Source organism: Pseudorca crassidens, chromosome 9 (genome assembly GCF_039906515.1).
Source record: "Pseudorca crassidens isolate mPseCra1 chromosome 9, mPseCra1.hap1, whole genome shotgun sequence".
Lineage (NCBI taxonomy): Eukaryota > Metazoa > Chordata > Mammalia > Artiodactyla > Delphinidae > Pseudorca > Pseudorca crassidens.
The window spans coordinates 5,405,221-5,431,414 of NC_090304.1; the positions used below are offsets into that span (position 1 = coordinate 5,405,221).

The window sequence follows — 26,194 nt, forward strand, 5'->3', positions numbered from 1 at the left end:
TGCTGGGCACTGTGATGGAGAACTAGACACTTAGGTCCCTGCTTTCCTGGAGGTTGCAGTCCGGTGGGGACACAGACAATACACAATAGAGCAACTAACAAGGGTGAGGGGAGAGGGAGAGGGTGGCGTGGGGTGGGCAGTACTGCTAGTCCAGATTGGAGCAGGGGCCAGGCATAGCTGGTTTCCTCACTGCCCAGTACTGCCAAGTCCTCTGGCTGGCACACTGAAGGCACTAGAGAAATGTGTGGAAAATGAACCCTGCTTACCAACTTCACTGCTGTCTGATACACCAACATCCTTTCTAGCCCAGTCCAGGGCACTAGACAAACATTTAGGTTATTTCCAGCTTTCTTCAGTGAGAGAACACGGTGATGGCCAGTTTTATGCACAGGGCTTTTTGCTGTCAATGACTTCTTTTCTTGGGAGGAAGTCTTGAGAATGGGGTTGCTACCTCAAGGGTCATGGGCATATTTACCTTTCTGGATTTCTCCTTCGGGTGGTGATATGCCTGGCACTTTTCCTGAGCACCTACCGTGTGCTGTATACACCATCACAGATGACTCTGGAAAGTTGATATTATTATGCCCCTTGCAGAGGTAAGCAGCCTGAGGCTCCTGACTGCCTGGTAGAGATGCCTTCTCAACTAGCTCAAACACCCCTAATGTAAAACCTAATAGTTTAGCATTACTATACGCCAAGCTCCTCAGTTTCTGCTTTGGAGGTGTTGCATGGAATTGATCACGCCGGTGCTAAGGGTGGGCCCTGACTGGCCAGGCCAAGGACGGGCCATTGAGAGCTCAGTCCAGGACTTTAGTTTGACTGTAGGGGAGGGAAGTTTTGTCCATATGGACATGGTGCTCTTCACACAAAGGAGCCAGGACACCTGCCCGGCTCCTCACCTTAGCCAAGGGGCCTCACCTGAGTTGTTCAGCCTCCGCAGGACTCAGTCTTCATATCCATTAAATGGAAGCAGTAACAGATATAACTTTCCAACACTTTTAATGAGGCAATTTTTTATTCCCACAGGGAACTGCGATCCCATAAAGGGGTCTGTGGGTTCTAGTAGCCTAAACCAGGCTTGAAACGACAGAGGCTCAACCCCTACTTCCTGTGCCCCTTCCTCCTGGCCAGGTTTCTGGCACTCCTCTGGGATTACCAGGCTGCTGTCACGGGACACTGCGATAAAGGCCTGTCACCTGGGCAGAACGTAGACACAGCCCCACCATCTGAGGGCTGGTATTTTTAGACAAAGTCCTTGGCTCCCTTATCTAAACGGCCTGACTGGAGACCTTGATTTCTCAGCTTTTCCAACATCCAATGGGACTCCTACTCTGCCCCCTCCTCCATGCTGGATGGCTCCCAGCTCCCTCCAGTTCAATGTCCAGGCCCACCTCCACAGCTGCCTTGACAAAAGTCCCCTTTCATCATAATCCTTTTGTTCAATGAGCGCATTTTTCTTGGAGCAAGTTCAGCCAAGTGCACACTGCTAAAGAGAGATGTTTTCTTCCCGAAGACTGTGAAATCCCCACGTAGAAGCCATTTCCTGCATGCCAGGCGCTGAATTTCCTAAGCAGCCAGGGAACCCTCTTGTCCCAGCTCATGCCCGGTAAAAACAGGGTCTGTAATTTAAAAATTTATCCATACTCCAAATGCTTTCGGAAAGGATTGGGGCGGCGGGGTGAGAGGAGTGAGGGACATGGGGCAGTAAATGTGGTAAATGCGAGCAGGGGCCCTTGCCTCCCCTCCGCGGGCAAAGGTGCGTTACACACAGTCACGGGGCTGCCTCCAGCGTGGGGGCGGGCGGGGCGGCACCCACAAAGCCAGCAGCCCCGTGGCACTCACCTTTGGCCAGTACTCAGGGCGGCTGCGGGGATGCCGCTCCGCCCGCCCCGAGCCTCTAGGCCCTGGCATCCTCAGCACCACGGACAGGGAAACTGAGGCTGCAGGAGGCTTCAGAGGGCTCCGCGGCCAGCTGTGCGGCCTTGAACCAGTCGCTTCTTCCCCCTTTCGGGCGTGACCCGGGGACAATAATTTCTCAGGCTCCAGCTTGGACGGGGCGTGGCCGCGCCTCGCAGGGAGCTAAGCCGGCGCTGGGAAGTGTTATAAAAACACACGCACGGAGCTGCAGAAGGAGGTGCCTCGCCCAAGGTCATGCGGAAAGAGAAGCCAGCCTCCAGGGACCGGCTTCCTAACTGCCCGCTGCCAGGCCCCGGCCTCTGATGTCCTGCAGGATTCGAGGAGTCAAACAAAGTTTCGGCCACCAAAGCCAAGTTCTGGCTCCCCCGAGGTTCAAGGGCCGCGCAGCCCCCGCCCCCACTCGGGGAGCCCCCCCCCCCCCCCCCCCCCCGCCTCGCTAGCTTTCTCCATCCTCGCGACCCCAGCACCGGCTCGACGCTCCGCCCCCTCGAGGCCCCGCCTCCCCAGGCCGCAGGAAACGAGACAGCGGGGGGAGGCCGTGTGCTGCCGCAGCCAATGGGGAGGCGGCGTGGCGAGGGCGGAGGCGGTTGTGATGCGCCAGGCCGACGGACGGCGGCCAATCAGCGGCGAGCGCGAGGGCGGGCTGTGACGCGGCCGGCGCTCCTCGTGCGGCGGCAGTACAGGAGCGAGCGCCACGGCCAGCAGAATCAGGCGAGCGCCGCCGTCGCCCGCCACTTGCCGCTTCCACGCCGCCGCCGCCGCCGCCCCGCGACCGCCCGCCGGCCCCCCAACCGCCGCCGCCCCCGGCCTGCCCGTCAGCGAGCGGGCGAGCGGCCTCCGCGCCCGGTCTCCGTGAGGGGGGCGTCCAGCCGGATCCTGAGCCTCGTGCTCTCGTGTTGCGGCCGACCGCGCCTCCTCGGCCGCCTGCCCGGCATGAAGACCAAGTTCTGCAACGGGAGCGAGGCGGAGCCCTCGCCGCTCGGGCTGCTGCTGAGCTGCGGCAGCGGCAGCGCGACCCCGGCGCCCGGCGTGGGGCAGCAGCGCGACGCCGCCAGTGACCTCGAGCCCAAGCAGCTGGGCGGGCGGCAGCCGCAGCTCGCGCTGCCCCCGCCGCCGCCGCCGCTGCCGCTGCCCCCGCCGCCGCCGGCCGACGATCAGCCCGAGCCCAGGACGCGGCGCAGGGCCTATCTGTGGTGCAAAGAGTTCCTGTCCGGCGCCTGGCGGGGCCTTCGCGAGGACCAGTTCCACATCAGTGTCATCAGGTCGGTGTCGGCGGCGCGCCGGGGCGGGCGTGAGGGAGGGAGGGCTTCGCGGACGCGGTCGGGTGACGAGGGCCGGGGGCGGAGTCTGAGGTCGGGGGCGGAGCCGGGGGCTCTGCGACCCGCGAAGCCACCTTTCAGGAGCCTTTGTGAAATCCAGGCCAAATCCCGTGAAACGGGCCCCCGAAGACCCTCCAGAAGGCAGGCTGTTGAAAACATGCCGCTTTCGTGGCAAAACAGGTCTCTTCTAAGGAGAACAGTACTGTTCAATCACAAAGTACATTTTGTCCAGAAGCTTAAACTGTGTCTAGCAAGTCCCTTTGGGTTTAGGGCCTTGAATGAAGGAGGGATGTTTTGGCTGGCTTAAAAAAATCACTTGGTGACTTACTTTTAGTTCTTCAAGTCCATGATTAGGTTTTTCCCACTGAAAGAGACATTTGTTAGGGGTGAAGGGGTGACGTTTGTTAGTTCCCCGCTAACCGCTCAGACATGTAGGTGTGTGACCAGCCAAAGTTAGGATGTGTGGCTCAAAAAATAACTAAGAGTGAGGTAGAAAGAATTCCCCCCCCTCTTTTAAGCTTAAAAAAACTAATCATAAGTTTAAATTACAAAAAAAGTAAGCGTGTATGTATTCAGACTTAACAGCAAAAGATAAACTGGTTTTTGTCCATCCTGCTCCCATGAGATGATCACTTAACATTTAGTGGGCTTACTTCTACTGAGACCTTTAAAAATGTGTTTTCTTGGGCTTCCCTGGTGGCGCAGTGGTTGAGAGTCCGCTTGCCGATGCAGGGGACGCAGGTTCGTGCCCCGGTCCGGGAAGATCCCACATGCTGCGGAGCAGCTGGGCCCGTGAGCCATGGCCACTGAGCCTGCGCGTCCGGAGCCTGTGCTCCGCAACGGGAGAGGCCACAGCAGCGTACTGCAAAAAAAAAAATGTTTTCTTTTTCTGCTAATTTTCTTGTAACTGGTTGACCAGGTTGAGTGCAGTATCTAGAAACTGGCTCGCTGGCTGGCTGCCACCGATAAGCCCCAAATCCAGTTTTAGTCATTTGATTCCTTTTCTCTGCCCAGTGCTTCGCCAGAGCTGCAAATGCAGCAAAATTAACTGAGCTTCACTTTCTTTTTGTGCCTGTGGCCTCTCTTACAGATATGCCTAGGAGCAGTGAGAATCATAAAGGTAGAAAGAGAAAAGAAAACCAAAGAATTGCTTAATGAAACCTTTGTTTTTTTCCTGAAATGAAACTGTCTCCCAAACTATCACATTTAGTTAGGCCTGAAAATTCTCAGTGAGAAGATCATCCGAGGCCATGTGATCGTCAGGTCGTCCAGCTGTAAAGTGGAAAACGTAGAGGGGCAGTGACTTGCCTGAGGTCAGTGGCTCTGTGCTGACATCACAGTGAGCTGCCTGGTCTCTTGAACCCACCTCCTACTCCAGTGCTCTTGCCTGTTGCCTATGAAAACGTTTCGGCTACCCTGGATCCAGCTGTAAGATGTTTTTGAGGTGCTTTTCTGGGGAGTGTCACTCATTAGATAAACCTTTGTGTTTTTGCTCAAACCTGACATTCTAAAAGCTTTGAGGATGCCGATGAAAAAACTGATCGGTAGTCAATCTAAGGAAATGGAAAATTTTATTCAAGTCAGACTGAGGATTATAACCCGGAGACAGCCTCTCCGAGAGCTCTGAGAACTGTTCTGAAGAGGTAAAGGGGGAGGCCCAAATATATGTGATTGTTGCACAGGGGGTGCGTGCAGTCGAGCTCACATCTCAGCAGAAGGTGGCTGCTAGTCATGAGGAATGACTTCTTAATTAATGCTGTTAGTGCCTTTCTAAGTGTGGGAAGGTGCAAGGATAAAAAATTTCTACAGAAAATATAATATCTCTCTGAGGGTCAGTTCTGTCATTTTTCTGAGGGCATGGAGTACTTCATCCTGATCTTTGCCCTGAATTCCTTTCAGGGTGTATTGTAAGTCAGCAACTACAGTGGCTAATGATTTGATTCTCGTTGAACTGGATAGTGGGCAGGATTCTTTATTCTGCAGCCCCTTCCCTTTCGGTTGTAATTTCAACCAAGGTTTGGGAGGCATTTCGTGACCAGTCTGTCCCACTGCGTTAAGAATGCTCATTCCCAGGCCAGGGGAAGATTTTGTTGATAGGCCACTCAGTGTGCTGTTAGTGGACTAGGCCCTGTTAACAGTAGCGAAAAGCCTCTGGACCACCTATCTTAGTAGTCTGTTATGCTCCAGGAAAAGTTTCCTTCTTCTTTAAAAAAAAAATTTTTTTTTTAATTATTTATTTTTGGCTGCGTTGGGTCTTTATTGCTGTGCACAGGCTTTCTCTAGTTGTGGCGAGCAGGGGCTACTCTTCGTTGCGGTTCGCGGGCTTCTCTTATTGAGGAGCACGGGCTCTAGGCACGCAGGCTTCAGTAGTTGTGGCACACGGACTCGGTAGTTGTGGCTCGCGGGCTCTAGAGCGCAGGCTCAGTAGTTGTGGCGCACGGGCTTACTTGCTCTGCGGCATGTGGGATCTTCCTGGACCAGGGCTCGAACCTGTGTCCCCTGCATTGGCGGGTGGCTTCTTAACCACTGCGCCACCAGGGAAACCCCAAAGGTTCCTTCTTGTTGCTTCTTCCCATATCTAGAGCTATACTGTTATAATCGTTGGTCTTATAGAACTGTAAGTTTGGTCAATCATTTCAAGTTGGCTAATCATCATTAATTTTATTGGAGGCTTAGTCACACACTTGGTAATGCAAGAAACAGTAATCTTGTAAAATAGGCAGAATACTGGTAATATAGCTAGTGACATTAATAAGATCATAAGTAAGTATTTAAGCTAAGAACTTCCATTAGGTTTGGCCCAGTATCACCCCAGGTCGTCTGACCAGTCTGTTCTGGGCCAGTTGCTGTCTTTAAGGGAAATAATATACTGGCATTGTATGTGAAGTTCACCAAAGATGTCTTCAAGTGCAAGGTGAGTGAGTGGTGGGTCATTGTGACCCCTAACAGGATTGGGAAAGGAGTTACATGGTTGGCTCCAGAAGAAGAAAAATTGATCTTTATGGTTGAGCAGGTATTTCTGTCATTGGGGAGGTCTGGTTAACACATAACGTAGATGCGCGATGCATGCCAGAGGGGAGGGAGGAGGCCAAATGGGCAGAGAAAAATTTTGTGTTTAAATTTTTCTTGTCTTGCCTTAAAATATGAATTTTTATTTCATCAAGGATGTTTTGTTTGTTTTCTCCAGGAATCAGTGGTCTTGGAAGACACAGCTTTCCTTTTGGTTTGGTGGACCTTTTAAAATAATGTTGTGTGGTGTGATACACTGCCTCAGTCCTGTTTTCTGGAATAGAATGTAGTTATGGAGTGAGTTTAACAAGGAGAAAAGAGGTGATTTAGGATATGGGAAAGTGAGTGATGCCTAGCTTTAAAAAAAAGGCAAAAGAGGTAGTTCAAGTGGGGAAAGATATACACTTGGTTGAAATTCAGTGGCCCCCCATAGCCAGTCCATGTACAGGTTCTGGCTGTCACGTGTTCCTGATCCGTCTCTCCAGCCCCGGCTCTTTGCTGGGTGCCCGCCTCAGCGCAGCCCATCCAGTCCATCCCACACTTGACCCTTCTGCCCCTCCCCACCCTGGAATATGTTTCTCCTGCTTCTTTTCTTTGAGTTATTAACAGCAGCTGGCTGGTGCCTCAGGATTATTTCTCACCCTTTGCATTGGCTCAGAAAGCCCTCCTCAGCACTCGGTGGCAACTAAACCCTAGTGAACTGCTCTTGTGCCCACACCTCCGGTCTGCTCCAGGCCCGCTGTCCTTGCTTAGACCCTGTAACAGGAGGCACCTGTGGATATCCTTGTGCTTTGGGTGGCCACCCCCCCTCCATTCTGTATCCCATTGCCAGGGATTTCTCAAATATCCTGACTCCTTTGTTTAAAAGTTTACTGTGGCGTCCTGTAGCTAGAGAATAAAATCCAAACTTGTTTGCATGGTTTATACTTGGGCCCCAGCCTTAATTTTTCAGGGTGGTTCTTTTTTTGTTGCTGTTTTAAAATCATTCCTTTCCCCTAACCAGCAGCAACTAACAGTGAGCTAGTTACACTTGTCCTTGCACTTCTTGAATGAGCTTTGTGTTTTCAGTCTCCAGACCTTTCTTTGCTCCTACATTTGCTTCTACATTCTCCTACATCCTGGCAGCCTGGTATCTGCCTTTTTTTTTTTTTTAATAAATTTATTTATTTATTTAATTTTTGGCTGTGTTGGGTCCTTGTTGCTGCACATGGGCTTTCTTTTAGTTGCAGTGACCGGGGGCTACTCTTTGATGCGGTGTGTGGGCTTCTCATTGCGGTGGCTTCTCTTGCTGCGGAGCACCGGCTCTAGGCGCGCGGGCTTAGTTGCTCCGCAGCATGTGGGATCTTCCTGGACCAGGGCTCCAACCTGTGTCCCTTACACCAGCAGGCGGATTCTTAACCACTGCACCACCAGGGAAACCCCCTGGTGTCTGCTTTTAAAATACCTCCTTCAAGGCCTAACTTAGAGAGCCAGAGAGAATTAGTTTCTTCCTCATTTAGGTTTCTTCCATACCACTTCATGCATACACATCTTTATGTCACAGCACTTACCACATTATGTGTGTTCACTCGTTCAAGTCTGTTAGACTGAATTCCTAGAGGGCATGTCGTGTTCATCTTTGTATCTCCAGTAGTAGAAGAGTGCCTGACTTTAGCACCTGGATTTTCGCTTAAATTGGCTTCTTTGCTGTCCTCCTAATGTGATGATAGGGCTCTTTGTAATCAGACTACTGGTTGCCTGAGTCCCTCCAGCTATGAGTGGTATAGGGAAAGATAAAAATTACTGTAACATGAAAATTGTCATTAATGTACTGACCACTTGGAAATTTTGTCCATGCCCGGACATCACAGCTGAACACTAGCTTCTGTTTCTGCCCATCAAATCAATGTTTGTTATTATCACGCTCATTGCTGGTGGATAGAACAGTCACAGTGAGTTGTGAAATGAAATTGTAAATCTTGCAAAAGATGCAAGATATCATGAAGTTTGATGAAAGAAATGTTTGTGGACTATTAAAGTTTTACACACATCTCCCCACAGACCCACTACGAGTTGAGAAATGATAGGATAGATGGTACCATGGGCCCTTCAAAATCAGATCATTTAAATATCAAAAGACAGAGAGGGCCTTGAAAAGACTGGCAAAGTCCTCAGCTGTGTTTGCAAAAGTATACAGTAAAAGTCAAAGAAGGAGTGAATTGTGCTTTATGGTGCTATCTTAAAGGGTTTTGGAAAAATTATGCCAAAACTCCCTACTTGATTTCCTTTATATGTACATAGTTACTTTGATAATCTAAATTATGTTACATGTAAAGACATAAATAATTCTGTTCCATTTTTCAAGATAAAGTTTCATTTACACTTTGTTTTTACTACACACTGTGAAAATTTGGTCCCTTAAGGGGCCTTACTTTTTTTGTAAAAAAAATTAATAAACTTAACTTTTTTTAGAGCAGTTTTAGATTCACAACCAAATTGGGCAGAAAGTACAGAGAGTTCCCATTATACCCTCCTCCCCCCACAGCCTCTCACTGCTGACATCATTCTTCTCCTGCAGTGGTACATTTGTCACAGTCCACGAACCTCCACTGACACGTCATTATCACCCAAAGTCCACAGTTTACATTAGGGTTCACTCTTGGCGGTGTACCTTGTACAGGTTTGGACGAATGTATAATGATGTGTACTATATCCACCATTGTAGGATCCTACAGAATAGCCTCGTGGCCCAGAAAGTCCTCTGTCCTCTGCCGATTTATCCCTCCCTCCCCTCAAACCCTGATCTTTTTAGTGTCTCCATAGTTTTGCCTTTTCTAGAATGTCATATGGTTGGAATCATACAGTATAGCCTTTTCAGATTGTCTTCTTTCATTTAATAATATGCATTTAAGTTTGCTCTGTGTCTTTTCATGGCTTGATAGCATATTTTGTTTTAGTGCTGAATCATATTCCATTGTATGGGCGTACCACGGTTTATCCATTTGCCTGCTGAAGGATATCTTTTTTTTTTTAAGTCTTTATTGAATTTGTTACAATATTGCTTCTGATCTGTGTTTTGGTTTTTTGGCCCCAAGGCATGTGGGATCTTAGCTCCCTGACAAGGGATCAGACACGTACCCCCTGCCTTGGAAGGTGAAATCTTAACCACTGGACCGCCAGAGAAGTCCCTGAAGGATGTCTTGATTGCTTCCAAGTTTTGACAGTTAGGAATACAGCTGTTATGAACATCTGTGTGCAGGTTTTTCTCTGGACATGTTTTCAGTTCATTTGGGTAAATACCAACAAGCCCAGGTGCTGGATTATATGGTAAGAGTATGTTTAGTTTGGTAAGAAGCTGCCAAACCGTCTTCCAAAGGGGCTGCACCATTTTGCATCGCCACCAGCAGTGAATGAGTTCCTGTTGTTCCACATCCTCCAGCATTTGGTGTTGTCAGTATTCTGGATTTTGGCCATTCTGCTAGGTGTGTAGTAGTATCTTGTTTTAATTTGTGATTCTCTAATGGCAAATGATGTTGAGCATCTTTTCCTGTGCTTATTTGCACAGGAAAAGATGTGCTTATTTGCACAGGAAAAGATCTGTGTATCTTCCTTGCTCAGGTGGTTGCTTGGATCTTCCGCCCATTTTTTTTTTTTTTTTTTGCGGTACGCGGGCCTCTCACTGTTGTGGCCTCTCCCGTTGCGGAGCACAGGCTCCGGACACGCAGGCTCAGTGGCCATGGCTCACGGGCCCAGCCACTCTGCGGCATGTGGGATCCTCCCGGACCGGGGCAGAAACCCGCGTCCTCTGCATCGGCAGGCGGACTCTCAAACCACTGCGCCACCAGGGAAGCCCCCGCCCATTTTTAATCAGGTTGTTTTCTTATTGTTGAATTTCAAGAGTTCTTTGAATGTTTTGGATAATAGTCCTTTATCAGATGTCTGTTGCAAATATTTCCTTCCAATTAATGGCTTGCTTTGCATTCTCGATAGTGTCTTTTGCAGAGGAGAATTTTTTAATGTTAATGAAGTCCAGCTTATCAGTTATTTCTTTCAAGGATCATGTCTCTGAAGTTGTATCTAAAACATCATCACCATACCCAAGGTCAACTAGATTTTCTTTAATGTTATGTTCTAGTTTTATAGTTTTGCATCTTACATTTAGGTCAATGATCCATTTTGAGTTAATTTTTGTGAAGGTATAAGGTCTGTGTCTAGATTTCATTTTTTTGGCTGGGGCTGTCCAGTCCTTCCAGCACCTTTTGTTGAAAAGACTATCCTTTCTCCACAGTATTGTTTTTGCTCTTTGTCAAGATCAGTTAACTGTATTGATGTGGGTCTGTTTCTGGCCTCTGCATTCTGTTCCATTGATTTATTTGTCTGTTTTTTTTTTGTTTTGGCCAGTATCACGCTATCTTGATTCCTGTAGCTTTATAGTAAGTCTTGAAATCTGTACGATCAGTCCTCAGACTTTGTTCTTCTTTAGTATTGAGTTGGCTGTTCTAGGTCTTTTGCTTCCCCATGTAACTTTAGAATCAGTTTGTTGATATGCACCAAGTAACTTGCTGGGATTTTTATTGGGATTGCATTGAATCTATAAATCCAGTAGGGAAGAACTGACATCTTGACAATATTGAGTCTTCCTGTTCACAAACATGGAATATCTCTCCATTTATTTAGTTCTTTGATATCTTTCGTTAGAATTTTGTAGTTTTCCTCATATAGATCTTGTACATATTTTGTTAGATTTATACCTCAGTATTTAATTTGGGGGGGGTGCTAATGTAAATGGTAACACGTCTTTAATTTCATTGTCTACTTGTTCATTGCTGGTATACAGGAAAGCAACTGATTTTTGTATATTAACCTTGTATCACATAACCTTGCTATAATTGCTTATTAACTCCAGGAGTTCTTTTCTTCAGTCTAGTCTCTTGGCTTGCTCATCTCTGACCCTTATGCCCACCACCTCCTTCCTTGGTTTCCTCTCTGGCGGAGCCTGGCAGTCAGCCTAGACTCCCTCCATGATCTCACCATCCTCTGTCCACTGGCAGGGAATCTTTTACCGCCCTAGGACAGCCCTCATCTTTAGCTTTGCATTAGCCAATCTTGCATCCACAACCAGACTGCCATCTCCCTGTAAATCAACATTCAATCATCTCATTGTGCCTAGTACTTTTTTTGTTGAATATCACAGTAGTCTAGGGCCTGGTGATGAAACAATAAAAACATAAGGCCCAGGAGGTCCATGTGGGCTAGAAGGGCTGTGGGGCACTTTGTGGAGAAAGTGGGAGCATCCCTGAACTCTGAGAGGTGGAAGGACCTTTCAGGTGGGAAGAGGAGGCAGAGGTGTGCTGTGTCCCAAGGATGCTAAGGTTGGTGGCTTGAAATGGGTATTTTAGAAGTACTTTCTGAGGGACGTTTGGTAATGTCTGGACACATTTTTTTTTTTTTTGCGGTATGGGGGCCTCTCTCTGTTGTGTCCTCTCCCGTTGCGGAGCACAGGCTCAGGACGCGCAGGCTCAGCGGCCATGGCTCACAGGCCCAGCCGCTCCACGGCACATGGGATCCTCCCGGACTGGGGCACGAACCCGCATCCCCTGCATTGGCAGGCGGACTCTCAACCACTGCGCCACCAGGGAAGCCCCCAGACACATTTTTGATTGTCACGATTTCGTGGTGGTGGTGGTGGTGGTATTACTGGCATCTAGTGGGTAGAGGGCAGGAATACTGCTCAACACCCTACAGTGCTCAGGACAGCACTTCCTCTCCGTGCCCTGAATGTGGACAGTGCTGAGGTTGAGCAGCCTGGAGCAGAGGACTGAAGACTGAGCTTTTCTCTGTCCTGCACACTCTTTTTTTTTTTTTAATAAATTTATTTATTTTATTTATTTATTTTTGGCTGTGTTGGGTCTTCGTTGCTGTGCGCAGGCTTTCTCTAGTTGCGGCGAGCGGGGGCTATTCTTCATTGTGGTTCGTGGGCTTCTCATTGCGGTGGCTTCTCGTTGCAGAGCACGGGCTCTAGGCGCATGGGCTTCAGCAGTTGCAGCATGCGGGCTTCAGTAGTTGTGGCACACAGGCTCAGTAGTTGTGGCTCATGGGCTCCAGAGCGCAGGCTCAGTAGTTGTGGCTCACGGGCTTAGTTGCTCCGTGGCATGTGGGATCTTCCGGGACCAGGGCTCGAACCCGTGCCCCCTGCATTGGCAGGCAGATTCTTAACCATTGCGCCACCAGGGAAGCTGTCCCACACACTCTTTTTTTTTTTTTGCCGTACGCGGGCCTCTCACTGTTGTGGCCTCTCCTGTTGCGGAGCACAGGCTCCGGACGCGCAGGCTCAGTGGCCATGGCTCACGGGCCCAGCTGCTCCGCAGCATGTGGGATCTTCCTGGACCGGGGCACGAGCCCGTGTCCCCTGCATCAGCAGGTGGACTCTCAACCACTGCGCCACCAGGGAAGCCCCCACACACTCTTAAAGATTGATAATAAACAACTGACATTATCTCCTGTAATCTTCACAGACCCCTACTCGATACTCTTACACCATCTTACAGAGTAATTTGCCCAAGACCATGCAGCTGTCTGCAGAGCCAGCAGCCCACCTGGGACAAAGCCTGTTCTCGTAACTGTGCCTGTAGACTTGGTGTTGAGAGAGCTGGGAGTTGACACCTGTTCCTGATTACTGTGTACTATGCTGTCATTTTACTGAAGTGCTTTTTTCCCCCTGAGCTGTGGTCGTTTCAAGTTGAATTTTAGATGGTTAGAAGAAATTTTGCAAAGGTCTCCTTTTTTCTTGTTTGTGCTCTAAATTCAGTAGCTCTTTTGATATTACGCTGTCTTCTATTTTCCTTGCAGGCCCTGAACCTTAGGGAGATTAAGTCCTGTGTGTGCTGGGCTTTGCGCCATGTTACTTGTGGACAGTTTGCAGAGGTTTCAGTGGCTTTTTTGGTTTTCAGCAAAGTACAGTTGGTTAGGTGCAGACGAGAAATTTCCCATCTCAGTTAAGCAGGTGAAAACCTTTGTGTTAAAGGCTTCTCTGGAGCAGGCAGTGTCTCAGGTTTCTCGTTGTCTGAGCTGACTCACCTAGATGGACTCCTTTTCCAAATGGTTAAAAATACATAGATGTTTTTGATGGATGAATGGATGAGCAGAGTGTGGCATATACCTGTAATCAGATATTATTCAGCTTTGATAAAAAGGAGATTCTGACACGTTACAACATGGCTGAACCTGGAGGACGTTCTGCTAAGTGAAATAAGCCAGTCAAAAACAAATATTGTGTGATGTCACTGCTGTGAGGTCCCTAGAGAAGTCAGATTCATAGGGACACAGTATCCTGGTGGGTGCCCGGGGCTGGAGGATGGGCAATGGGGCGTTAGTGTTTAAAGGGCACGGAGTGTCAGCTTTATCGGATGAGCAGTCCTGGAGGTAGAAGATGGTGATGGTTGCACAAGAATGTGAATGTACTTAATGCCACTGAACTGTACACTTACCGATGTTTAAGATGGCAAATTGTATGTTATGTGTGTTTCACCTCAACTTAAATATTGGAAAAAAAGTAATCTAGATGTGTGACGTGAGGAATGGCATATTTCAAGACCTTGGGCACTTCACCAACTTGTTGTATCACTACAGCATGCATTTTCCCCATGTAGAATGGGGAAAGACCTGATAAGTCTACAAATAAAGGATACAAGCCATTTGTAAAGCTACTTGTATTAAATACATGTTGCTAAAATAAAAACTATGTTATACAGTAGACCACTATCTAGTGAAGTGATTTTACTCCAAAACTTAAAAAATTGTTTCTGTGGGGCAAAGAGAGTGCACACAATAGTGCAGAGGCTCTCTCCCCTGCATTCACTTTATCACTTGTAGTTAAAATTACCAACTACTTCCTGTCACACACTGAGTACTTGAAGCACAGGGTGTGACATTCCCAAGTGCCCAGGACCTGCCCCGTGTAGACCAGCTTCCTGCTGCCGTGTTAAAGTGACACACAACACAGCATGAATGGACCACATCTACTGGACTGTTCGGCCTTATCTTTGACTTGGATTTGACCTCCTTTCTACACATGGAGTATATTTTCAATCTATGAGAACTTTTCAGAGCAAGCAAACTTGAATGATAGTTTTTATAGCCAACACCTGCCAGTAGCATTTGGTGTTTTTCACAAGGTGGATGAACAGTCTGGGAGGATTTGTGAAGCGGCCAGGAACCAAGATGCCATCTTGCCCTGCAGCTTCGTGGCTGGAGAGGGAGTGATGAGGGAAGGGCCGTACCGTGGTCCCACCCTGAGGACTGAGCCTTAGAAGGTGGGGAGCTGGAAGGGTAGTTTTTACAGTTGCTGTGGCCCAGCCACCTTCCTTTGCTTCCCTGCGTTACAGTTGAGTCCTCTCTGTATTTGAGTGGGGAGCCCTCTTGCCACCTCTGACCTCCTGGGTAAAGTACAGCTGTGCCATAAATGATGAGCTGATAGACCTTTAAGTCAGGGCTGATAGACCTTTAAGTCAGGAGTGTTACCTCGTTTGCCTCATGGCGGGGAAATGTTCATTTTCATCTCCCTCCTTGAAAATCTCCACTGCCATTAAGTCTGGAAATTAACTGTACTTTATCCCAAATGTGAGAGTAACCTGTTTGAATTGTAGTGACCTCTTAGCAAGTTAAGAGGATCTTGATTGATTTTGTGCCTTACCAGGGTTTTGGGGTTTGTCCTGTGTTTAGGTAACATGTAAATTTCCCCAAGATGCTTCACTGTCTAACACAGTCGACTTCTGTTGGAAAGGATTACGCTTCAGGTTCTGGAACAGTGGGGCTAACGTAGAAAAAGATGAGTTGGGGGAGGTGAGAATCAACTTGCCTAAACCTAGAACTGCCTCTAAACTTGAAGGTTGGAAAAGTCACCAAGAAACAAATTGATCATTACTATTATAGATTGATATCAGTGAAAAACATTTTGGCTTTTTAAAGGGCTCAGTCAGGCAGTTCAGGGCTGAAAATGAGGCCTGGGCCTAAAAATCCTGAAACGTACACAGGGTATTATCTGTTTGTGACTAGAGTAGAGAAATCAGCAGGAAAGTTTCAGTTAACTGGAGCCCAAGTTACTAAACATTTTCCTTAATTTTTTTTAAGAGAAAGTGTGAAAATAAGAAAAAGCAGTATTACTTTAAGCATTAAGAACATTCCCTGGCCTGCCTTGGAAGCCGTTCACATCTGAGTTCCTCTGTGTGTGTCTTAACCTCCCTAGCATTCTGTAGTGATATTTCATGTTCAGAATAAGGGCCCCAGGCCAGTGAGGGGCCTGAAACATGAACAGGTACATCACATTTGCCACCCTATATTTAAGGCAGGAACGGAGGGAGGTACAAAGAGTTTTTAGATTTTCCACAAGAGTGTTTTATTTGTTAGCCTCTAATTATCTTGTGGTTAGGATGGTACTTCATACCGACCTGATGATTAACCAGGAGGTCAGTTGAGTGGGATAGCTCCCTCCTTGAGCATTCATTCCTTTTATTTGTGAAGGGATTACAGAGGATAGTTGGAAAAAAACAAGGGTTATTTTTGCTCATTTTGTTAAAGAAAAAAAATCTTTGAGTAGATAATCAGTGTACTGGCTTTAAGATTCAAACATTACAAAAGGGTGTCTTTCTCCCACCTCTGACCCCAGCGCCTCTCCCTAGAAGCAAGCACTTCCAGAGAGATGTCATGCATACATTAGTATATGTGGGTGTATTCGTTTCTTCAGCAAACACTGAGAGCTGCAATGTGCTAGGCCCTGTGCGAGGGGCTGAGAATGTGTAGCTTCCCCTCCCTCTTTAATACTTAACAGTAGATCACTTTTTTTGCACTAAAAGCAGCACTGTGTCTTGGAGACTGTTTTATATTGGTATTCATTGAACTACCTTATTCTTTTGAATAGCCATATAGTGTTATATTTTAATTGAAATAACATTTTGATCTTTTCAGGACAGTTTGAATGCTAGAACTTCTGCTTTGTTAAGTTTATCATGGTAATAAAAGATTCCATTCATTAAGTGCTCAGGTACTACGTTAATCTGGGCAGTGAGCCTCAGGGAGAGGAATTCTTTTTTTTTTTTTTTTAAGATGAAAGTTACTTTAATTTATTTTTATTTATTTATTTATTTTTGGCTGTGTTGGGTCTTCGTTTCTGTGCGAGGGTTTTCTCTAGTTGGCGGCGAGCGGGGGCCACTCTTCATCGCGGTGCGCGGGCCTTTCACTGTCGTGGCCTCTCTTGTTGCACGGCACAGGCTCCAGATGCGCAGGCTCAGTAGTTGTGGCTCACGGGCCTCGTTGCTCCGCGGCATGTGGGATCTTCCCAGACCAGGGCTTGAACCCATGTCTCCTGCATTGGCAGGCAGATTCTCAACCACTGCGCCACCAGGGAAGCCCCAAGGGAGAGGAATTCTTAACCCCAGGGGCTCAGAGAGGCTGAGTAGCTTACCAGGAGTTAAAGTGTTAATAAGTGGTGACTCCTGTCTAGTTCTAACACAGTATGATGGTTATTTCAGCTAGTCACTCAGGTGTGCACTTCAGTTTAGGAAGAGATAACATACACCTGTCTCTATTTTTGCCCAGATTTTTTGTGATAAGCAGTTCTCTACCATAGTACCTATTGCTTGCAAGGTATGTGCAAAAGTATCCTGAGAGTATGATGTCTGGCAAGGACTTCAAATGACCTTGAGCGTGTTGACGAGTCCTGTATTTTAGGTAAGTAATAAAGTCAAGTGGCATATCTCCCCTGAGGTCCAGTCAGTGCTCCCATGGGTTAGAAACCTCAGCAGGCAGGCATCCTGTCACAGTCCAGGGCCAAGTGACATTCATATAGACGAGTCATGTGGAGAAGGCAGGGGTCCCCCCAGGTGTCTGACCTTTTCAGGGACCCTGTTTTACTGATGAGAACTGCGAACAGACCTGGTTTGTGAGTCACCCTTTGTCCGTTTTGGACTGTGAATAAGGGTGAGTAGGATTCTGTAGGGTGTACATACGATGGCAGGTAATTAATGCCTGAAGTTACGGTTGTGGCCTTTTACTGCTCTCCCCTGCACATAGGCTACTGGAAATTTCATCTCTTCCGAGTCTTCCTCTCTTAGTTTTCCTGCGTTGCGTTTGGCCTGCCAGCGCAGGGGTGGAATTCAGGATGCTGCATAAAGAGTACTGTGGAAGCCACCTGGTTCAGAGATGTTCACAACTACTGAAGCATAATTTTAAAACTTTGAAAAGTCCAGAGATTATGAACAGCACTGAAGTGAGCCAATCGACAGGAGGAGGGCAAAGGGCACGGGAGGCCAGTGTTGGCAAACCTTCCCTCCCCAGGCTTTATTCTGGAATCTTTTCTCTTGATGGTTTTGACAATGGCCTGGATGGTGTAAGGTGCCTGGGCTGTGGAAACCAGGTCGTGGGAGAGTGGAGAAGGCGGTGGGCTGTGTGTGTGTGTGTGTGAGCCCTCCCTGACAGGCCTCAAACTGGGGGGCTGCAGGAGCAGGCCGCAGAAAGATACGTGGGGAGGAGAAGAAGAAGTGTATGGCCAGGACCAGAGGGAAGCACCTTTGGTCGTGCTGGTGGGGGACAGGTGCCACCTCCAAATAGAGTTACAGGTAGGTGTGGGAAGCTGGAAACCCAGTGTAACCACAGAGGTTTCCTGAAGCTCGGTAACTTCTCTTATTCCAAAGTCCGTAGTAATGCTGCTTCTTTTTCCAGATCCTAAAATCAGAGGCATCTTTTTGAGGGCTTGATTTCTCCTAGGGTCTAGAGTTTCATTGGAAGTGTTCACTACTTGGGAGCACATTTTAATCAAATGGTGATTGCCATGGATCATACACACGGAGCTTAATATTAAGAGGACGGTCATTCATAGGTTCAAATAAATCAATGAATGGTTGATTTAATAAACTAAGGCAAGTTATCACTGGTTTAGAAAGGAAAAAGACAGCATTATTGAGATGTAATTCACGTAATATAAAATTCACCCTTTTAAATGGTACAGTTCAGTGTTTTTTAGTATTTTTACAGAGTTATACGGCAATCACTGCTGTTTTTTCAGAACACTTTCATCACCTCAGAATGAAGCCCTGTACCATTAGCGTTCTCTCCCTGTTCTCCCCTCTCCCTAGCTCCTGGCAACCACTGATCTACTTACTTTTTTTTTTTTTTTGATCTACTTACTTTTTATGGATTTCTCTCTTCTGGACATTTCATATAGATGGACTCATACAACATGCATGGCCTTTTGTGACCAGTTTCTTTCACTTAGCATCATGTTTTCTAGGTTTATCTGTGTTGTAGCATGTATTGGTACTTCATTCCCTTTTATGGCTGAATAATATTTCATTGCTTGATACACCGCAGTTTATTCATTCATTAATTGATGGACATTTGGATTCTTCCCCTTTTTTGGCTATTATAAACATTTGTGTTCAGTGTTTGTGAGGACATATGTTTTCATTTCTCTTGGGTATCTGTCTAGGAGTGAAATTGCTGGGTCATTTGGTAACTCAACATTTAACTTTTTGAAGATGTCACTGATCTTTTGAGCCCTCTGTCAGAGGATCTCCACAGACCCCAACAAATATCCCTATTGAGTTTGAGAGGATATTGGACAAGATTATTGTTGCTTTGACCCATTGTGATCTTTTAACCAGCAACTTTTTTTTTTTTTTTTTTTGCGGTACGCGGGCCTCTCACTGTTGTGGCCTCTCCCGTTGCGGAGCGCAGGCTCAGCGGCCATGGCTTACGGGCCCAGCCGCTCCACAGCACGTGGGATCTTCCCGGACTGGGGCACGAACCCGTGTCCCCTGCATCGGCAGGCGGACTCTCAACCACTGCGCCACCAGGGAAGCCCTTACCAGCGCCTTTTTTCCCCTTGCTTCCAGTGATCTTGGTTTTATACATATACTAAATTACCAACTGATTTTTGAGAAGAGTTCATTATAGTATATGCTGGTGATTGTGTATGAGATGCCATAAAGTTTTATGTGAAACAACCTCTCTTTATTAAAAATTACATTTATAAAGTAGTAAAGAATAAAGTTTTGAAAATAATAAAATAGCTTTATCAAATCTGAACATTTGGCTTCGGGTTCCCTTCTTTTGCCCAGAGGTAACCGCCATTTTGCATTGGTGTTAAAATTCTGTTTCATTCTGAAGTAAGATTCTGATCTTTAGAACAGAATTTTGAAGTCTTTCATAACCTGTGTATTTGGTCTAAGTGCTGAAACAGAGCATTTTTTGTGACAGGTGTACTTGCAGTAGGGTGGTTCACGTATGAGGGGTTAATAATCCTGTGAGTCATGGAGCCTTTGGTTCATGTTTGACTGTAGGTAACCAGTTGTCATCTAGGCTTCTATTTTAAGAAGACCTTTCACACCAGGAAGGCGTGATGATATTTCCTGCTGTGAGGAACTTTGAGAGGAAGTAGCATCAAATGCCAGATCTTAGTTTCGTGGAGTGGTTTTTGTTTTGAAATGATTTTGTGGAATTTTTCAGGGTTCTTTTAAAATTAATTGCAATCGGGCTTCCCTGGTGGCGCAGTGGTTGGGAATCCACCTGCCAATGCAGGGGACACGGGTTCGAGCCCTGGTCCGGGAGGATCCCACATGCCGCGGAGCAACTAAGCCCGTGCACCACAACTACTGAGCCTGAGCTCTAGAACCTTCGAGCCACAGCTACTGAAGCCCGCGTGCCTAGAGCCCGTGCTCTGCAACAGGAGAGGCCACTGCAGTGAGAAGCCCGCGCACAGCAACGAAGACCCAACGCAGCCATAAATTAATTAATTAATTAATTAATTGAAAAATAAAAAGGGAAATCTCTTTTTTAAAAATGTAAATAAATAAATAAAATTACAATCAATGCGATGCCAACTGTGATAGTTTCTTTGACCCGTTTCTGGATCAACTAAAATTTTAGATTATCTGCTGTTTTACATCTTCCAGTTTTATTTTCTCCTCTTAATGATTAGTGCAGTTAATTATCGCTTCATTTGAGGTGGGTAAAGAATTGACATTTATCAGTTTGGGGGGAAGTTACTTAGCATAGAATCACTAAGGCGTACATCAAGAAATCCATTTAAATAAAGTTGCTAACTTTCAGTATGTTTCATAGTTTATTTTCATTAACTATTTTTCCCTTATTGATGTACTTACAAATATTCCCTTTGCAATAATTTTTTTAACTTTAAAATATTTCATGCCATTTGTTAACTTTATGTATATCTTGAAGCATTAAAAAATTTCATTATCTTCACTAGCAGTTTAATGGTTTAAAAAATTATATTTTTGATAATATCAGGTTTTAATTGATTAAAAAACAGGTCAAACGAGATATGAGACAGGAGTTCTGACACCACTGCCAGGTGAAGAGTGAACCGGTGTGGCTCTGTTTTAGGACACTTTGGCAGTAGGCATCAAGAAATGTTAAAATGGTAGTGCCCTTTGGTCCAGAAAACCCAGCTTTAAAGGGTCTCCTCAAGATTTATGCAATCTTGTGCATAAAGATTGACATATAGGTATACATTTGTAGAGTTGTGTGTAGAAGTAAAAAATAATGGGAAAACTCTGTCTTTAGCATTAGGCAGTTGGTTAAACCATGCTGTATCTTTAAGGTGAAATTCCATGCACAATTAAAAATGATGTTTTTAATGCTGAATTGAGGGAAAATGCTCATAATATAAGTGGAAAATGAACTTTGTAGAGCAGTATATTCACCATGATCCCTTTTTTTTTTTTTTTTTTTTTTTGCGGTACGTGGGCCTCTCACTGTTCTGGCCTCTCCTGTTGCGGAGCACAGGCTCCGGACACGCAGGCTCAGCGGCCATGGTTTATGGGCCCAGCCGCTCTGCGGCATGTGGGATCTTCCCGGACCGGGGCACGAACCCGTGTCCCCTGCATCGGCAGGTGGACTCTCAACCATTGTGCTACCAGGGAAGCCCCATGATCCCAATTTTAATAAAAAGAAAGAAATTGGGAAAAGGAGCTTAGGAAAATGACAAGAAAAAATATATACTACAGTGTTCAAAGTGGTTATATTTGAATAATAGAATTTGGGAAAGTAGTTGTCTTTTTTATTTTGGGGGGGTCTTTCAGATTCATGTACACACAACTTTTTGGAACCTGGCTTTTAAAATCTGAAAGTCAAACAATTTAATACACGTTAAGGCAGCCTACTTTAGTTGCTTCAACAACTGATAAACTTAATTGAGTTTGAAAAAATACGCCAGGTCACCCAGGTCCTTCGTCACTTGTGGTGTGTAGGTGATCTTGAATGTGCCAAGAGCAGCACAGCACTACCAAGCAACTGCTTTGTGGCTCTGTTTTCACAAATCCATTTTCTTCAGCATATAAACCAGTTAGCCTTTTGGTTCTTCAGTTTGGAGTTGGTTCTTTGTTTTTGCATGGTTTCTTTTCAAATATCCTATATGTTCTATGTGTGTTGTCATTTGATGAGTCAAATTATTCTCAATTGTAAGTTAATTCTTGATAAGCTGTATATCAAGAGAAATTGAAATTATGATTTTCGCATCTCATCAGCAGTCTGTAAAAGCAGCTCTGTGTTCTGCTCGTTATTCCATTGGTACTGTTTGAGGGACCTGTGGGGTGAGGATTAGGGACGCACACTCAGCTGGATCCCTAGGGCACTGGTTAGAATTCCCGCCAGCAGTGACTTCTCTTTTCAGTGTCCTACCTGCCATGGCTTGCTTACATATGTTGAATATGAAATAAATACGTTATTCTCATCTTATTTGATATTTTGCTTATGTGAGTATCTCTGTGCCTCCTAAGTTTAATTATGACATGTATGTTTATTATAAAGATCTTCTGCCACATGGTAAAAAGGTTGAAGTTTCAGACTTCTTTGGAATCCTTGAGCGTTCCTGGGGTTTTACTTGGAAGGATATTCTTGACAAATCCCCTGGTAAATTGGCTGTTGTATTTCTGCTGTCATTCTGTGGCGTATCTTCCCATCGTATCTTCTTCCTAGTCGTATTATTTAGCTCATTAGTGTCTGACATTTTTCTAGGTGTTTTCTGACAGTTTGGGTCATCTGTGACAATGACATTGTTTCATTTATTTTGATTGTCACTTAAAAATCATCCATGTTCTACTTCTTCCCACTAGGGCCTATTGGGTGAGCGGCTACAGATAATACAAGAAATGAAGGATTTCCAGGTTGTGGGCTTGTTTGTGGCCAAGCCGGCCTGCTTTCCTTCTTTGGGACTCTGGGGATAAACTGAATCAAGTTAACACAGCTTAGAACAGTAGTTCATCTGTTTGCTCTCGCCGTGGACTGAGCTTTCGAGAGTATGTGACAGGAAGGAAAACTAGGGCTTTTAACTGATGTCATGCCTGTCCTGTTGCTTGGTAGCCAGAAGCCCGTGCTGGCTGTGCCTGGCTGTGGCAGGCCCTTGTGACAAGCCATGCACTTGGGGCGCGGGCCTGAGTGGAGGGGAAAGGAGAAGGCTGCCCTTCTGTCTCTGCGCCTGCCTGCTTCCTGAGCTGGGGTCGACAGCTAGCTTGCCTCCTGGGAAAGTAGGTCCTTATTCCTGGCAGAGGTTCCCAGATGCCATGATTGCTTTTCTTTAAATAAGCTGTTGAAAAATACTCTTTAAAATGACTTTTATTTACATCTGTGAAACGTTGTTTCTGTAGAAGCACATACAAGTTTCACTGGTGAAGAAAAATGAGATTTTTTTTTTCCTTTCTAAACCATTGAGATATAGTTCACATATCACATAGTTCACCTGCTTAAATTGTAGGATTCAGTGGTTTTTGGTATATGGGTTTTTTTTCTTTTTTGGCCGTGCAGCATGTGGGATCTTAGGTCCCCCACCAGGGATTGAACCCGCGTCCCCCACATTGGCAGGCGGACTCTTAACCACTGCGCCACCAGGGAAGCCCTGTGTGTTGTTTAAAGCCACGAAGTTTGTGATCGTAAGTGACAGCAGCCACAGGAACAGAGACATTTGTCTTATGCAAGTTAGTACAGACCCGTCCTGACGTCGGGCTCCTGTGATGGATGGCGGTGCCCGCAGCACCACTGTGTGTCTGGCATGGCACGTGGTGCCCTCCTGCTTGTGTCCCGTCTCTCAGCATGAGGGTAAAAGCAAGGATTCTGGAGCCAGATGCCGTCTTCCATTGTGGCTCTGCCACTTTCTTGCTTTGTCTCCTCCTCTGTGTGATGGAGGCAGTACTGGCACTGCCCTGTAGGTTGTCGGGAGGATGGAATGACCCCACCCTTGTTGCGTGCTCAGGACGTTGCGGCCCCAGGGCTCCGTGACCCTGAGGTCTTACAGTGACTAGATTTAAGTGCTGCTCCTTTACAGAGGAGTGCATTTTTGAGGGTCACAGAGGTTTAGCAGCGTGCCCAAGATTACACAGCTAGTAAGTGCAGAACTAGGGTTTGAATCGGCTCCCTGGCTCTGAAGCCTGTGGCTTTTCTTTTACATGATGCCCTCCCCCAGGAAGAGGGGACTGTCCCTTGGGGAGCTTACAGTCTAAATTAGAGAGCCAAGGCTGACCACCAGCCTATTAGAGAACAATATAAGATGGTCATTTGGAGAAGGGAGGTTCTGGAAGAGTGCTGTGGATCATTGTCATTTTCAGAAAATCTCTATTGAGCATCCACCATCTGGGGCCACTGGGCCTTGAGAATTGAAGTTAGACGTGACCCCTGTCTTCAGGAGCTAGCAGGGAAGACAGCAAAAGATTGTTGAGGAGGTTGGACTTGGAACTTGGTTGTTTCTTTTTTGTTTGTTTTGTTTTTTGCGGTATGCGGGCCTCTAACTGTTGTGGCCTCTCCCGTTGCGGAGCACAGGCTCCAGACGCGCAGGCTCAGCGGCCATGGCTCACGGGCCTAGCCGCTCCGCGGCATGTGGGATCTTCCTGGACCGGGGCACGAACCCGTGTCCCCTGCATCGGCAGGTGGACTCTCAACCACTGCGCCACCAGGGAAGCCCTTGGAACTTGGTTTTAAACAGTAGGTAGTTTTTATTTTTTTATAAACTTATTTTATTCATTTATTTTTGGCTGTGTCGGGTCTTTGTTGCTGCGCGCGGGCTTTCTCTAGTTGCAACGAGCGGGAGCTACTCTTTGTTGCGGTGCATGGGCTTCTCATTGCGGAACATGGGCTCTAGGCACACGGGCTTCATCAGTTGTGGCGCACGGGCTCTAGAGCGCGGGCTCAGTAGTTGTGGCGCACAGCCTTAGTTGCTCCGCGGCATGTGAGATCTTCCTGGACCAGGGCTCGAACCCATGTCACCTGCATTGGCAGGCGGATTCTTAACCACTGTGCCACCAGGGAAGCCCAGTAGGTAGTTTTTAGATGGCAGAGAAGAGTGAGGAGTTTCCAGACTGGAAGAACAGGAGTAAGTGGATGTGGTGACACTGCATCAGTTACTACTAGGTTTAGCTGCTTATAACAGAGGGCCCCAGAGTCACAGTGGTTAAACAACATAGAAATTGATTTCCATTGTGCATTAAAGAGGTCCAGGAGAAGCCAGGCTGAGCAGGTGTGGCGGCTTCACGGCTTGGTGGGGATGCAGACTCCTTTCAGCTAACCGCTCTGCTATTTCTAGGATGTGGCCGTTAATCTCGTGATCTAAGAAGCTGCTGAAGCTCTGGCCACTTGTGCTAGTTAGGATCCTAGCAAGAAAATGGAAACACCACTAGGTATTTCAGCAGCCATAGAGGATTTAATATAGGAAATTGGGTGAACAGGCAGTGGAGAACCAAAAAAGCAAAAAGGGAACAGAATTGATTAAAATAAGGAATACTAAGTGTGCAGGAAGCAGGCTCCTGGGGCTGGGGGACAAGGGAAGAGGTTGGGGTGATCAGAACCTGGAAGCTGAGAGGAGGGGCCCACAGGGTTGGGATCCCGACCTCCAGGGAGAGGGCACTGCTTGGCTATTGCTGGGGACCCTGAGGCTGGTGCTGGGGTCGCCCAAAGAAGTGAGGATGGGAACGGGCGGGTTGCGCCGCAGCACGCGGGCAGGAGCGGCCAGCAGACACGTCTGCCGCCAGAACCTGATGAATGGGAGCAGCTGATAAAGGAGGTTTGTCATCGGCAGAGTCCCAGCCCAGCATCACAGCAGAACTGGAGTGGGAATTTGGAGCCCAGAGGCAGTAGCTTAGCCCTGACCCACCACTGTCTCCTCGGTCCACACAGCAGGATGGATGGAGAAGAGGGGGCAAGCGCGTGAGCATGTCTGACGTTGATTTCCCAAAAGCCACATAGACACTTCCTTGACATTTTATTTGCCAGGACTTGGTCGCACAGGCCCGGCCAGCTGTAGAGGCAGCTGGTAAGTAGAGTCCTGACGCAAGACACGTTGCTGCCTGAGCACAGCCCAGGTTCTCTAACCCAGGAGGGTGGGGAGTGTCTGCCACAGGGGTGGAACTTTGAGCATTTTTGTGGCACCGTTAATGCAGCAGCGTTAACAACCTCCAGATAAAACGTTCTCCCTGTTATCTTTCTTCCTCACACAAAATGAACTCTGTCTCCTGGACCATTTTTTGACGGTGCCTGTCACTGTGTGCTCAGGATCCCTGTCTGACTGGGCGTGTGATGATGCAATTTAGGTTCGTTTTTAGCCTCACTTTGGGGAACGTAGCCTCACTAAGACTGTCAGTGGATAGAACAGGGAAAGAGGCTGCTGGCTTCTGTGACTGGGGGATGTCGTTCTAGGAAGCTGTGGTCCACCTTGCTGATAACGTTTTCTCCACAAGTTGCGCCTGTACTGCTGTGTGATATTGATGCATCTGACAGGCAGGTGTAGACTCAGGGTTTGCTGAAGTATCTGGTTCAGACATTGTCCCATGATTTTGAATTCTGTCTTACAGTTTTATGTGTGCCTTCTTCATTGGAGCGGAAGTTGCTCAAGGGCAGGGACCAGAGCCTGTTTCAGTGTTGTGTTACCCGAGCTTCCAGCGTGGTGCTTTGCTTATGTAATTAGTTCCCTGCAG

At 46.9% G+C, this 26,194-nt stretch overlaps 1 protein-coding gene across 7 annotated transcripts in view; it reads left to right on the forward strand.

Annotated features, from left to right (window-relative positions):
• The first annotated feature begins 2,560 nt into the window (after positions 1 to 2,560).
• Positions 2,561 to 26,194, forward strand: part of CHKA (choline kinase alpha) — a 61,356-nt gene continuing 37,722 nt past the window's right edge. For 2 of the 7 annotated variants that reach the window (XM_067748057.1, XM_067748058.1), the window contains exon 1: positions 2,585 to 3,179. In XM_067748057.1, the coding sequence (XP_067604158.1) occupies positions 2,851 to 3,179 (329 nt within the window). In that variant the 5' untranslated portion in view covers positions 2,585 to 2,850. Of the gene's footprint in view, positions 3,180 to 24,051; positions 24,210 to 26,194 lie in introns of those variants that run through there. The other 5 variants (XM_067748056.1, XM_067748055.1, XM_067748060.1 and 2 more) reach the window with 5 other exon arrangements.